Here is a 16,336-nt window from a genome sequence, read left to right on the forward strand (position 1 = left end):
TGTGCCCAACCCCCCCCCACCCCCCAAGTTTTTGGATCAGCTCTTATTTAGATCTGAAGTTTGGGATCGTCCTAATGCTTGGAGAGCTTACTGTGAAGAAGACAACAGTAGATATAATTGGGGAATTTCACAATTGATCCTTACTGGAGGATATGAGGATGGGGGTTGACACCACTTGGCCACTGTTAAGCTGAAAATCATGGAAGGCTTATCTTACGTGTACTCTGGCTTCAGAACTGTTGAAACTCCTTCTAGTGCTGTGTACGCTAAGGCTCTGTTAGGCCTCACCTGCATTTAAAACTTACACCATCATAGCTATGTCAGTTAGGGGTGTGAAAAAACACATTTCCTAGAGACATATGCTGACAAAACTGCATCTACACTGGGAGGTATGCCAACAGAAGTGTGCATAATTAATGTCATTCAGGGAGGTGGTGTTCCTTTATTGGGAGAAAAACTCCTTTTGTTAGGGTACTCTGTATGTCCACACTAAGGGGCTGTGCCAGCATTGGCTCTGTAGTACAGCCTAATAGTGGTCTCTTTAGGCATTTTTTTCCATATTGTATAGCTTTAAGTCATGCTCATGGAATCCATGGGGATTTTTCATATCTGTCTTTTGAAAGGAAATGAATACACAGAGACTGACATAAATTAACAAGACCTATGTTTCACATTTATTAAATGAAAGTTTCTCTCAAGAGCATATACTGGTCTAGATATAACTGTTGCCTGGGTGATCCTCAGTGATTTGGACTGTCCTTTTCTCCAGTAACAAAGTGGTTGAATACTACCATTCAGGGATGCTTGAATGTCTGAAAGGAACGGAATAATTGACTGTAGCATCATTAGAGCTGTGCCTCGTGGCAGCTGGCCAAGAATGTTGATTTATGGTCATTTCAGTATCAACTTAGGTATTTTTATCATTTTAAAATATTTTACATACATATGAAGGGGAAAAACGGTAAAGCTGGAAAGCTCTTGAGCTCTCTAAATCTAGTTATTTCCTTGAAGCAGGAGTGGTAAAAATAAAATCTCCAGACCAAGAGAAGTTCAGTTTGCAGCCTCACCTATACTTATTGAACCAAAGATAGGAACACAGCACTGCATTATAAACAGCTTCGTCTTTCAGTTGTGCAGTTATTCTTATTTTAACAAAATAAATATATTAATTCAAACTAATCACACAACAAATATGTTCTGATGAGAATATGGCAATTCAAAATATTTATTAATTTAGTGTGTATTCATGCAGCCTCTGAAATGTAAACTCTAAAGCTTTAACTTTATTTAAAAAATACATATTGCGTATGGGGCCAGAATGTGTTGTGACTTAATTGCAGCAAATAAGAAAAATGAATAGCATGTCTAAGTGCCCCATCCAGCCAGTTGTCCCTTGCACTCCAAAAGGAACCCCCTGGAACAGTGTTGAGGCACACCACAGAGGCAGCTGTAATAGTGTGTTTTCTGGGGTAAGAGAATTTCGGGATCCAGTTCAGTCAAACTGGTGAGCATTGAAATGAAAATACTACACAGTTTTTTTGTAAAAGTGATTTACCAATATTCCAGTTCAGAAGCTTCCTTCACTGGTACATGAATTATGTTTTGTTCTTTGCAGATTAGTTTTAAAATGTTGATTCAAGATATTCCTGTTTGTCATGCTCCTAAGGTTAGGATTTTGCTTTGTTAGGAATATTACAAAATATATTAATGAAAGACCATCAAATATATTGTTAATGCCATCAAAGGGGTTCTGTGAGCTCCATTAAAGGCCTCTTAAAAGAATCTCCTTTTTGCAAATATAACAAAAAAGTGTACTCTTAAAACTCAGCTGACAAACAAGGACTTGATAGGTTTGGAGACCCATATTTTAGGCAGATTCAGACTACTTTTGCTAATCCATCCTTGCTTTTACAAACATTCTGAATTAGTTGTTAAAACCTACTAAGCAATACATTTTATCGTTCATAATCTCATTACAGAGCAGATGTTTGCACTGAGACCCTTTTGAAATGTAAATCTAAATGCTTGAACACAGGTCTGGAAGCTCAAATCCAAGTTGGATTGCTTTAATTATCTAGACACGAACAGGTGTATCCATTCTGGATGCAGATTGTAGCTTAGTGACTTGAGCACAGGACTGGGATTCAGGAACTCCTGAGTTTTAGCTCTGACACAGATGCTGCTCTCTAGACTTCAGCAGCTCATTTATTTCGGTTTTCTTGTTTATATGGTGATTGCCAATGTTTGACTTCACTGTTGCCTTTACACAGGTTGAAAAACAAAATATGTTGAATTGATCAGAGACTTCTGTTCTTTTAAAATCTAATTTAACAATATTGGTAGTGCAATAAATAATAGTCTGAAGAATTAGTGCAGCAATTAATCTTGGCACAGTGATCAAAAAAGGGAAAATATTAAATAATTTTATCTGTTTCTCTGCTAGGTATTCTGTTGGAGATACCAAAGTCCCCTTTTGTCTTCAGTCCTGTGTAAAACCTTTGAAATATGCTGTTGCTGTTAATGACCTTGGCACAGAGTATGTGCACAGATATGTTGGTAAAGAGCCTAGTGGACTAAGATTCAACAAACTGTTCCTGAATGAAGATGGTAAGAATTAAATATTTTAATAATGAGAATCTTCTACTTCTTGTTTGAGATCAGAATATCATAAAGGAAGATGCCTTGTTTGTTTTGTTTTGTTTTTTTTCAGTACATCAGATTTGTATCCTCTCACCAAGCCGATTATTAGGTTCAGTGCCCCCAAAATACTTTTCACCCTGGAATTGTTTCACCCTTTGATTATAACAGTTACCAGTTTTGTCTCACTTCCAGACTTGGCATAGTAAACTTCACTGGGTTTTTTAATTGCCTATGTACAATTTTGTAAATATTAGTTATGGAGATTATTGTAAAGTGCCTTTCATAATGTATGTTTTTAAAAAAATATTATGGAATTCGACTCTTTATTTCATTGAGTAAGTGGAGCTGGGTAGCTAGTCTTGCCCTCTGCAAAATGGTTTCTTGATCATAGAATGATGTGTTAAATTGATTGAAAGAAATGTGATTATGAGTCATCCTCTCCATTCTCAGAGAATTTGGTGCTAGTGCCAGATACAAATGCTGGTTGACTTCCAGATAATAGAAGCAAAAGAGGGGACTGACTCCCCACAGATTCTGTAACACTGAAAAAGTGTTCTGCTTCTGATTCAAAACAAATGTTGTTTGAAATAGTTTTTTTTGTTTCACAAAAGTGTTTTATGTAAAATGATTCTGTATAATATTTTATCTAGACTGCTACTGTATATAATAATACATAACCATAAAAGTGCTGTTTTTTAAAAACAGCGCTAAAATGTTGGAAGGATGACTCATTTAACCTTGGAGGAAACACTGGATTTTTGTCTCTGAAACAAATATTTCTAGTGGATCTTGCTCAGTAAGAGGTCAGACAAAATTTCTGTTGGCATGGTACTGCAATTAATATTTAATAGAATTTGATGATGAAAGATGTAACCCTTTTAAGAACATTGTCTTTGTGTTGAGGAATGTATTTAATTCTTACATTTGTCATACCAAAAGATGAACATGAATTTTCTATTACTGAGATGTGGAAATTAGCATTTTGTTCCATTGTGCATAGTGTTTGGTTTTTTTTGTTTTGTTTGATAGTGTCCACAAATGCTGAGGTGCTGTACAAACATAAAGGAGGAGGAGCGGTCTCTGCCTTGGAAAAACTCCCAATCTAAAAAGTAGGGATGTTACTGAAAATCAGCCAGCTTTATGTTGTATCATCAATTTAGCGTAGTTCCTATTGCTGTAATGAGGAAAGGCATAGAAGTTACTTTTTTTTCTTTCAATACAGGTTTAGAACAAAAAAAATCCAGTTAAATAAGAAAATTAACTACTAGTCAGTTCATATTGATATAAATAGTTTAAACAAACAAGCAAAAAGAATTATAGAATAAGAGAATCTGTTTTTTTTAAAATACTCTACTGCATCAAATTAACTGAAAATGTGTGGCATGTATATTACAATGTTATTTTTCTGCTGGCTGACATAAAGCTAAGGACAGAGGCAAAATAACAGTAAATTACAGAAGTTTGTCTGTCATAATTGAAATGCAAATCCATAGAACAGATGCTGAAAATCAGGAGCTAGGCAGACAGTGTAGTTGCATAGAAAGAAGGAATATTTTTTTCATATATAATGTTTAGCTATAAATTAACCCATATGTGTCGTCTGGGTGCAGCAGAACACCTGGCACACATTTGATCTTTCTTGAACACATGTATTCATCTTAAATGAGCAGGTTTGTAAACAGAAGTTATACGTTGTATCCTTAAGGACTGGGGAGTTTTATATTTCTCCACCTATAATGCTAGTATTAAGAATCCAGCTGAAAAGAGGGACAGGGAAAATTGTAAGTAAAACTGGAAAAAAACAAAAACAAACAAAAACTCTCTAAAAATGAATTGAACAGATTTTTCTAAGGATAAAAATGTCACCATTAAATGTTAAGGTATCTTAGAAACTTCAAGGGCATCAGGCTTGGCTGTGTCCCCTTTGGAAAATGGGGAATATCCTTTTTTCGGAAATAGAAATCTCTCATTTTTAGTCTGCAGCATTGTGAAATATCCCACAAGCCTTCTCCTAAACCACAGGAATGAATCCAGAACTGACTGTCCATCCTGCATCTCAGACCACTGTAGTTTGTTTTTTTGGGGTGAGGGGGCACATTTCCATGGCGCGCACGTGTGGTTTTTTGTTTTTAAACAAACAATTAACCTAGTTGCTTGAAGCAGATCAGGAATTTCAAGTGTTAGAATGTGTCTCTGGACTACATATTAATGGGCTGACTGTAGGTGAGATGTTTTTAAGGGACTACTGAATGGCTCTGCAACTTTGTCACTTGTCACCGAGTATATGGGTGTGTATGATATGTACCTATGTAGGCAAGACTCCCGGCAAAGTTCAGTCTTTAATTATACACGTCCTTTGCCAATATAAAAGTGACTAATTCTTGGTAGAATTTTGTATGACTTGTTCATACATTAATGTGCCTTAACTGTGCAAGAGAATGGCGAGAACTGCTTACCTTTATACTTGCAGAGGGGATGTCCTTAGCTAAATGTTGAATTGTGCTGGATACTTTGACATCCTTTATTAATCATTATAGCAGGTCAGTACATGAAATTGGTTGGAATTCAATGCTTTAAATTAGACTCATAGACTTTAAGGTCAGAAGGGATCATCATGATCATCTAGTATGAAATGCTGCACTTTGCTGGCCACAGAACCTCACCACCCACTCCTGTAATAGATCCATAACCTCTGGCTGAGTTACTGAAGTCCTCAAATCGTGATTTAAAGACTTCAAGTTACAGAGAATCCACCATTTATTCTAGTTTAAATCAGCAAGTGACTTGAGCCTTGTGCTGCAGAGGAAGGCGAAACAAATCCTCCCTCACCCCCGCCCGTGTCTCTGCCAATTTGACCTGGCAGAAAACTCCTTCCTGATACCAAATATGGTGATCAGTTAGACCCTGAGCATGTGGGCAAGACCCACCAGCCAGACACCTGGGAAAGAATTCTCTGTAGTAATGCAGAGCCCTCCCATCTAGTGTCCCATCATCAGCCATTGGAGAGATTTGTTGCTCGAAGTTGCAGATCAGCTATATGCTATTGTAGGCAGTCTCATCATAACATCCCCTCCATAAACTTATCAAGCTCAGTCTTGAAGCCAGTTAGACTTTTTTTTTTCTTTGCCCCCACTGCTCCCCTTGAAAGGTTGTTCCAGAACTTCACTCCTCTGATGGCTAGAAATCTTTGTCTGATTTCAAGCCTAAACTTGTTGATGGCCAGTTTATATCCATTTGTTCTTGTGTCTGCATTGGTGCGTCACTTAAATAACTCTATTTCCTCCATGGTATTTCTCCCTCTGATGTATTTATAGAGAACAGTCATATCTCCCTTCAGCCTTCGCTTGGTTAGGCTAAACAAGCCAGGCTCTTTGAGTCTCCTGTCATAAGGTAGGGTTTTCTGTTCCTGGAGTCATCCTAGTAGCCCTTCTTTGCACCTGTTCTAGTTCGAATTCCTCTTTCTTAAACATGGGAGACCAGAATTGCACATGGTATTCCAGATGAGGTCTCACCAGTGGCTTGTATAATGGTACTAACACTTCCCTGTCTCTACTGGAAGTATGTTGCCTGATGCATCCTAGGATTGCATTAGCCTTTTTCATAGAAAAGGAGGACTTGTGGCACCTTAGAGACTAACCAATTTATTTGAGCATAAGCTTTCGTTATGCATCCAGTGAAGTGAGCTGTAGCTCACGAAAGCTTATGCTCAAATAAATTGGTTAGTCTCTAAGGTGCCACAAGTCCTCCTTTTCTTTTTGCGAATACAGACTAACACGGCTGTTACTCTGAAACCTTTTTCATAGATGCATCACATTGGTGTCTCATAGTCATCCTGTAATCAATCAGTACACCCCAGTCTTTCTCCTCCTCTGTCACTTCCAACTCAAACACCCCCAGCTTATAGAAAAAATTCTTGTTGTTAGTCACTAAGTGCATGACTTTGCACTATTAAATTTCATCCCATTTCTATTACTCTAGTTTACAAGGTTGTCCAGATTATGTTGTATGATTTTCTGGTCCTCGTCTGTATTGGCAATACCTCCGAACTTTGTGTCACTGCACATTTTATTAGCAAACTCCCACTTTCTGTGCCAAGGTCAGTAATAAAAATGTTAAATAAGATTGGTCCCAAGACCAATCCTCCATCATCAGCTTGAATCCTGTTAGAAACTCAACTGTAGTTTTCACCTGCATTTCCAAACCTCAGATCTTCTCTTCCATCAGCTCTATCAGGCGGCACTTAATGAAGCTCTTCTCAGGTAACTGCTCCAGGATCGTGTACATTCAGCAGCTTCCACATCTGGGCATCTTCATTGTCTCTTCCAATGCTTGGGTCACAGCCACTGTTGTTTCTGTGTCTGTCATCACCTTCCCACCTAAAGTTCACTGCCCCCTAAGTACCAGGGGCTTGCCTCATCCTGCCTCCTCCAACAGTACTCCCACTCAAACTCCCCTGTTTACAGCTCTGTTTGCTGGATCTTGTGGATTGCCATATTAGTGTTCTCTAAAACTAGATTTTTTTTATCTGTAAGCTCCTCTGCTCCTGTAGCACTTCTTAACATGGTTTCGCTTGAGTGCAGAAATTTCACTGAGGTAGGGAATCCCGTGGTAATTTTAGATATAACAGTTGGCTTATTTTTCCTTTGGTTGAGACATTTTCAAGTGACCTCTTAAGACAGAGGTTTGCCAGTTAGACATGATCCATAGTTTTATATCTAATAGTGTTATATTTTTCTCTGCTAACTTGGGATGCAGCCTTGCAATCTTTAATTTATGCATGTGTATAATGTTACTCACGTACATAGTGTTTGTAGGGTTTCATCTTAAATTTTAGAATTAAGATTTCTTCATCATGTTTACTCATTTCATTACTACATAAGAACTAATATAGTGTCATATCCTTGGTATCGTTCCAAGTATGTAAGTGTCTGTAGTCTGAGCCAAAGGCAAAACGATTCAGCTGTTAGGTCTAAAAATTACAATAGTACACCAGCTCAATATTTATATGGCATAATATGCATATACTTTTAATAGGCAGGCAGTATTCCTTATCATAGTGAAAATTGTACACTGCAGGGAACCATGTTAAGTGCTATGGGAGTAGAAGTCTGTATAAAACAAGTTGGGATATTTAATGCTAATCTGATAATCATAAGTAATCTGAAGCATCAATATGATCTTTATTTAAATATAATATAATCTGTATGGATGTGACAATGGCTATGAAGTACACAGAGATAGTGATTCACAAAGTAGTGAAGGTAGCTGAATTTTCAGTAGTTCAGTATTGAATTTTCTCCATTTTGTCATTTATATCACAAGAGCTGTTAATGTGGTGTTTTATGTTAATCCACTCTTTAAAAAATCCTGTCCATAATGATGTGAGAACACTCATATAAGAGAAGACATTGTAAGTAGCACTCTAACAATAAAAACCAAAAAACTCCTTAAATCAAGTCTGTGGAATATACATTTTTTTCATTTCTTCTCCAAACAGTGGCAATTAGATGACTTATTTGGGCTTCCTATTTGCACAGTTTGCGTCTTCAAAAATATTTTGGTGTGTTCTGCTCATAATTCTTTGCACTAATAGAGCACCTTTCATTTGTAAAGCAATTTAAGATACTTAAAAGTGTGTATGATCCCTAATTTGCAAATGAGCAAATTATTGCACAGGGAGGATGAGTGAAGTTTTTCCAAGATACTATAAATCTTTGTATTTGCTAAGATTAGTGTTTTGGTTTCTTAATGCCCTGGTGCTACATACGTGCACATTGGGATGTATATTTATAACTTAGGGCTTGTCCTTACTACCAGGGAGATTGACGTTGCTGCAATTGATGCAGCCGGTGTCGATTTAGAAGGTCTAGTGAAGATCCACTATATCGACGGCAGAGTGGTCTCCAGTCGACCCTGGTAGTCACTCTTCTTGGAAAGGTGAAGATAAGTTGACCAGAGAACAGGGTGGATAAAAATCAGTGATTTAAAAAAATATTAAAAATTCAATTTTTTTTATTTAAATTGGATTTTTTGATAAAATGCTTTTTGAGGGAAAAAACCTATCTAAAGATAGTTTTAATTAAGGTACATTATAGCTCAAAGATATCTCATCATGGAATAGGGATTATAATTTATAATTCTGTAGTATGAGACAATATATTCATGTAATGTTTAAGAAAAGTTTTGTAAATGAGTTTCAATAGTTCATGGATTAGGGACCCAATCTTACGGGGTTCCAGGGGCTTCTGGATAGATTATTTAGGTTAATCTTTCTATCTACCCAATGGGACTCAGTGCTCAGTCTAGAAGATACCATCAGAGATGCTTAGTTTTGCAGTTCTCAGACTGGGGATTTGTGTCTCCAGAGGTAACATGCTTGTTAACAGCAAAAATGCTTTTAAATAAATAATATATAGAGGTGAGAAATAACAGACCTCAACTGTATTGTCCCTCTGCAAATTTGTGCAAACAGTCAATCCCTTACCTCTCTAAAACTACAAAGTTTCAAAAGGTTCAATGAATAGAAGATTGTTGGGGGCGGAATAGATCTGGACAAGGAGAAGAAGTCTGGAATTAAATGTGAGAAGCAAGGGACATGTGCTTGTTTTATTAAAGTATATTATGTTTGCTGTTGAAGAAAAATATCCAGAATACTTAACATTGTTGTTTTAGTTAAATAAAAAAGTTTAAATGTCTGTCTGGTGGTGTTCTTCTAATACAGCCTGGCAAGAAAATCCTCCAAATATTAATGATAGTTCACCTCCCAATGACTTCATAAATGTCTGCTTCATTTACCTTTGGTAAATGAAATAACAAATCAATCATTTATTTTCTGATATAGCTGTAAAACTAATCTGAAAAGTTTTCAAAATAAATCACTGTTTAAAAATTTATAGTGTGTACCTTCTAAAAATGAAACCTACATCTATTTCTGAGTTGTAAAGAATATGTATTAAGGTTATAACAACTAACAAGAATGCACTTTTATGTAGAAAACCATGATTAGAGTCTTTCTGACTAGTGATTTACATCAAATCCACCCAGCCAGAGAATGTCTCCTGTCAGTGCAGCGCAGTGAAGAAGTTATTCACATAGCTGGAGTACCGTAACTTAGGTCGACTTACCCTGGTATGAAGACAAGCCCTTGCTTAACAGGAGCCATACTTATCTGTCAGTTACACCTGTTTGTACTTGGTTAAACACATGTTGTGGACTTTATGGAAAGCTTCTTTTGAAGGCTGAAAGTAAAGGCCTGGCTTGATTCTTGAGAATCTAGCACTAAATGCTTACATGGGTCCTCTTGCTTCCTGAGTGAAAGGACTGTCTGTAGGACTCTCTGCACTCTTCTTCCTGTCTCTTCCCTTGTGCACCTGCCCAAAGGCATAGCATGCCTTATATGTTTTGGGAAGTGTGACATGTATTTGACCTGAGCCATGATCTTTTCAAATGTACATATATATATATATAGTCTGTGCAAGGGTTGACCTTTTCTTTCTCTACTTGGAGTTTGCAAGCCAAATAGCTAGGGAGTCAACACAAAAAGGGCAGAAGGTCAGCAGAGGAAAAGCAACTGGGAAAACTGGCAGAGAAGAGATGGTGTAATTTGAGTTTACTAGGGGAAAGGTCTGTGTTGCATATGGAATAATTGTATGGATGTAGGCTTGAGCAGTTATTCCAGCAATGCAACAGTAATGAACCATTAGAATAATAACTTCACTGTTGTACAATATGGTTCTCACTGAGGCTCCATTGTAAATACACATTCCTCCAATAAACAAATGACTCTTCTCCTATGGACTACTTATTTTCCCTTTGGGATGGAGATATTTGTTCTGCATGACCATGCTAGAGAAAAGAGAATCCATCATGGATTGAGGGAAAGAAACATGCTTCTTATATGCTGGAATGTAAATATTGTACTTTATACTTTATGCTGAAACATAATATAAAACAAGCCACTACATGAAATTTTAGTTTGTACCGACTTCGCTAGTGATTTTTATGTAGCCTGTTGTACAATACCCCCAGGGGTACATGAACTCCTGGTTGAAAACCACTGCCTTACAATTACTTTTTGAGAACCATTTTTAATCCATTTTTAGTATGGGCTCCACTGGTTTTGTTTAGTGCTAATTTTTATCAGAATGGCTTAGTATTTGTCTAATTCAAGTCAGAAGCCTACGTATGTTATGTCAACTTAGTCGGTATGACACTCGGATTTAAAAATTAAAAAAAATAGGCTTTTGTTCTGTCCAGGGTCTTAACATACTCCCTTTAGAAACTAGTATCAGTAGTACATAATTGCTCTCATGAAATGTGCTAGTTAGAATAAATTTATATGAGCCTTCCCTGCATGGTTAGTGGGTTTATAAATAGTAGGAAGCTAACAGCACCTGCCTGTTAAGGATTTTAGTTCTCTTACAGCTAACTAAGAGATTCACTAGTAAAATCGACCATGCATGTACACCACTTGGGTTTGACATTTGCTTGGGAGACTTTGGGTTCATACATGAATTAATGTGTTGTTCATCCACCTGTTGTTTCCTAATGTAATAGTTAATGTACGGATAATGGATTCGTTATTCAGTTAAGACTATAAATATAATTCAGGACAAGTTAGGAATAACCTTTTCACATAACTGTTTCAGAGCACTGTATGTAGTAGAATAGTAACAAATGAAAATTACAAATTCAGAATGTAGAGGCTGCAGTGTTGTAAAGTCAGCTGGTGATGTGTCTCGCTTCATGGACGGAAATATGCTATAGGTTCTAGAGTGATGCATTTGTAAATACAAAAAAAATGCACTACATATTGCTCAAGTATATAAAGTTAGATTATAGTATTGTAATTTATTATTACAATCAAATAAAACAGCCATAGCTTCAAGAAACTTGTGTATAATTTTTACTCAAATATGTGTTGGCTGACTGATTTTTTTTTTTTTTATTTTTTTTTATTTTGTTTAAAACAAGTGTGAACTTCAGCCCTAAGGATGTATATGTAATTGAAATTTTCTTATTTCACAGACAGGCCTCACAATCCTATGGTGAATGCTGGAGCAATTGTGATCACTTCCTTAATCAAGGTAAAACGTTCACACTTAGTTTTGTTTTGAGTATTGCATTTGAATGTGGAAAATTAGCTTAGCAGTCAGTAGTGTTGTACATTTGATGTGTGTGTATAGATAAGCAGTCTAATTGGAATTTAGTAACTAGTGTACAGAAGCATGCAAACAAGCCGTATAACTTGCAAAATATGCACTTCAAAACAACGGTAGTACTAAAACTTCCATTAATGAGATTTCTGAAAGAGAGAGACCATGATCTGACCCAGAGTCATTTGGTTGAAACACTGTTTACCGCTGCTTCTGTTTATAATTTTACTTTTACTACTTTACCCATCTAGTTAGCCTCTTGTATGCTGAGTGAAGCAGACAAATAGATAAGATTGACTACTATCTCACAGAGAGATTGTTTAGTGCAATTTTGTTATGAGAAATGTCATTTAGTTGTCAGAAGCTGAGTACATCCTCAGAAATGCACTAAATCTTCTCTTGCCGAATGAGAAAGAGTCACAAGTGTGCTCCTGGACTTAGTCTCCTGTCTTGCATAAAAGTACAATAGGATTTTTTTTTCCTTCTGAGGTAAAATTAGAGTGCTTTACAATTTAGCTGTCATTTATAGGAGCTGCACAACTAAATTCCATGCTCTTATATTAAACTTGCCCATAATTAACCTTCTGTGTAGCTAAATCATTTATTTAGTAATTACTTTGTATTTATTATTACGTTGAACATAAAATGTCCACTTTCTCAAATAAGTGGTTGGAAACTAACAGCTATGCATGTTTTCATGAGTAAACATTAGATTACATAGCAAATATTGCCCTGTTAGGCCATGATCCTGCATAAATGCATGTTTGTTTTTGAAAGGCAGGATTTTGCCCTTAGTATGGGTGTGCAGGTGTATTGTTAAAGTTGTAAATGTGGATTGTATGCTGACTTACTCAGATCTTGTCTACACTAGACCTTACATCCTTATAACTTTTGTCGCTCAGGGGCATGAATAAGCCACCCTCTGAGTGACGTAAGTTATACCGACCTAAGCACCGGTGTAGACACCACTATGTGAGTGGGAGAGCTTCTCCTGCCAACGTAGCTACCAGTGCTCTTCAGAGCTAGAGTAATTAAGTTGAAGGGAGAGCTCTTTCCCATAGACTTACAGCGTCTGCACTAGCAGCCCTAAAGCGGTACATCTGCGCTGCTGTAAGTGCTGTACTGCAGATGGAGCCCCAGTGTTAATCATACCATTGCTGCAATACTTGGAATGAAAATCTAGTTTTGTAATGGTGAATTGCTATCTAGAAGTTACTGACTTTTAGTGAATATTTCAGTCCTCCATAGTTTTGATGTGGAAAATTTAAAACTAGATTATGTAATTTTTCCAAGCATGACTTCTTAATTTCTGTTTACATTGTGTTCATTACATCTGGAAAATCATTTAGCCTCTGGTGTATTTCCTAGCTCCTGCCTGCGAAGTGTTAATTATGAAAGGTTCTTTCTTATTTTTCCATCATGATTTTCTGTTTTATATTAAATAAGGTGTAAAAATTCCTGCTTAAAGACCTTTATCTTTAATAGCTATAGGTGAAAGAAAATGGCCATAAGTAAGACAGGTAAATGTCATGATTTGTTTTTCTAAAGGTTGAGCATTGAAATTCACGTTGGTAATAGTGAGTTTTAAAATCTGCATTTGTCTAAGCTGTCAAAATGTCACTCCTACTATAGTGTCACTTACTGGCCATTGCTCTCTGACAAAAGCACAGTGTGAGACTATTTGGAAGACACCCGTGTAGACTTCTTGATAAATGGTGTAGTTAAATTGATACAACAAATCTTAATTTTAGTGCATGTAACTGTGATATTTGTTTTAAAAGTGCTGTGACATTTTTATAGACCAAATTGCATTGAACTGACATGTTTGGCTGTAGTAACTGCACATCTGATAGACACATACCATACTATCGCTTCATTATTTGTTTTCAGAGTGACAATATCTAGATCCTTTCATGTACTGCTTCCTCTAAAATGCTATTTAACATTTGAAACTACCGGTATATTCGGGATAAACAGGTACAAAACATTAACTAGTTATATTTTGTGCAGATAACCTATAGTCTGCAATTTAGCTGTCTTACATATGAATTGTGTAGAAAATTTGGATAGACCACTGGCGAACTTAAATTTGGATATAATCTATATATACAGATTTATCATTATTTTCTTACACACTGCTAGATTAAAACCATATGGTGCCCTCAGTTCACATGCATTCACTGTCATTGGGATCCATGGGAATTGCTCATATTTATAGAGGACCATGCATGGCCTTGGGAATCCAGCAGTTAAATGTCTTTTACATTATCTTAAATGTGATCAAATATATGAATCTTATAACATAGTTTTATCAAATGACAGCATGTCAAGAAGTATGGAGAGACTATTGCTGTATTTTAAAATTCTGACCAGCTTTTACCTTTTTGGTGAAACTATTACTTCAGTTACACTTAAGAGCTCCTTGATTTGATCTGTTAATTTTCTGAACAATTAAATTAAAGGTATTCTAAATATAAATAAAATACAATACGCTGGATGTATCAGTTTAAAAAAAAAAAAAAGTTGAGTGTTGCCTCAAAATTCTTGTGCAAATTATCATTTAATACCTATGGTAGTATGGGTACTCGTGGCGCGGAGAAAGTATCTCACAGTGAATTTTTCACTGGACAAAAGGTGTTGCTGACATAAGTATCTTAACACTTTTAAGGGGAAAATTTCTGCCCTTGGGATCACACACAGCACTCTGACTACAGAGTGGAGTTATACATATCTTGGAAAAGAATACGAACTTAATATGTAATTGGGTTTTGCAATTAATTTATTACTTATTTACTGTTAACTTTCATATTGGTTTTTCTTACTAAGCATAACTACGTAATGTACTTTTTAAAAGCTTGCACAACAGCCCAGCTGTAGTACACCAGTAATATACTGGTGTATTTAAAATTTGGTGCCTTAATTCCAGGCTCTATTCTAACTGTACTTACACCCCACATAACTATTTCAGAGATTTAAGCCATGTAAAAGTGCTTTAGTTTTGGGGTTCTAAATCTCTTTCCCGCTGCTGACTGGATCTTAATAAAAAGGCTTTTAGACCATTTCCCCTCTCATTTATGATTGGGCAGCCACTTCCCCTTACATGCACAATAATATAACATTATTGTGGTAATTACAGCAATTGTTCACATGGAAAAGAAATTTTAGGAAAGTATTTATTATCATTTTAGCTGTCTTCAGTGAAATACAACACTTTGAAACATGGAGATGCAGTACCATGTAACCAACCAGTTTTTTGCAAACTACCAATGGTGCATTGTTGGGGAGATATATATTTATCTAGTATAGGTGACCCTGTCAGTTATTTGATCTGCTGTTGCCATCTGAGGCCTTGACCCTGATTGTCAAAGCTCCTAATGTGTAAGCATTTAGCTATATCAGTGACTGCATCTCCTTTTGTAACGTACCAAGACAGCTGTACTTCTTTAGGAAAACAACACATGGCACCCAGGACAAACCTCATGAGAGCTTGAGAGGAAGAATGGATCTTTCACTAAGGGAGTGGGAGGATAGGATAGCTGTGGAAGGAATTGCCAGAGGAGAAGAAATTGATTCAGAATCTGACCACAGAGTAGGATTGCCAGGTGTCCAGTTTTTGACCGGAACACCCTGGTGAAAAGGGACCCTGGCAATTGTGGTCAGCACCGCTGACCGGGCAGTTGAAAGTCCACTTGGCTTGTGGCTGACAGGCTCCCTGTCCCAGCTCCTCTCAGCTCCCAGGAAGCAGCTAGTATGTCCCTTTGGCTCCGAGGCATAGGACCGGCCATGGGGGCTCCATGTGCTGTCCCTGCTGCAAGTACTGGCTCCGCATTTCCCATTGGCCAGGAACCGCGGCCAATAGGAGCTGTGGAGACGGTGCCTACTGACAGGGGCAGCACATAGAGCCCCTTGGCTGAACCTGTGCCTAGGAGCTGGAGGGATATGTCACTGCTTCCTGGTAGCTGCCTTAGGTAAGCGCTGCTCGGAGCCTGCACCCCTCACCCCCTCCTGAGCCCTCTTGCACACTCCGAACTCCTCAGCCCCACCCCCACCCCCCATCCCAGAGCCCCCTTGTGCACCCTTGCTCCACCCCAGAGCCCACACCCCTAGCTGGAGCCCTCACCCCTTCCCACACCCCAAGCCCTGCCCTAGCCCGGTGAAAATGAGCAAGTGAGTGAGGGTGGGGGAGGGGGGGCGATGGAGTGAATGGGGGCAGGGTCTCACAGAAGGGGTGGGGCCTCATAGACAGGGCGAAGCCCAGGGCAGGGACAGGGCAAGAGAGTTTAGTTTTCTGTGATTCGAAAGTTGGCAACTGTACCACAGGGCATGTTGCAAGACCTCCTCTGTATTGATAAAGCTTTCCCGCCATAATGGGAAGGACTTAAATGCACAAAATGTAAAAACAAAGACATCTTTAGTAGAAGGTTCTGCAGTTAAGGAAAAGAGAAGAGTTGGATGCTCCATGAAGTGCAGTTCTCTCTTCCAGTTGAAATGGGAAGCATTTAGATACTACGGTAATGAGTGCTATCAAAAGTCCTTGCGGG

General features: G+C 37.6%; 1 protein-coding gene across 7 annotated transcripts in view; it reads left to right on the plus strand.

Annotated features, from left to right (window-relative positions):
• The window catches only part of GLS (glutaminase), a 105,551-nt gene that overhangs the window by 26,674 nt on the left and 62,541 nt on the right, over positions 1–16,336 (plus strand). For 4 of the 7 annotated variants that reach the window (XM_043524872.1, XM_037912544.2, XM_037912543.2 and 1 more), the window contains 2 exons: positions 2,444–2,607; positions 11,668–11,726. In XM_043524872.1, coding sequence (XP_043380807.1) covers positions 2,444–2,607; positions 11,668–11,726 — 223 coding nt within the window. Of the gene's footprint in view, positions 1–2,443; positions 2,608–3,669; positions 3,750–11,667; positions 11,727–13,281; positions 13,316–16,336 lie in introns of those variants that run through there. The other 3 variants (XM_037912547.2, XM_037912549.2, XM_037912548.2) reach the window with 3 other exon arrangements.

The sequence above is a fragment of the Chelonia mydas genome, chromosome 11 (assembly GCF_015237465.2).
Source record: "Chelonia mydas isolate rCheMyd1 chromosome 11, rCheMyd1.pri.v2, whole genome shotgun sequence".
Taxonomy (NCBI): Eukaryota; Metazoa; Chordata; order Testudines; family Cheloniidae; genus Chelonia; species Chelonia mydas.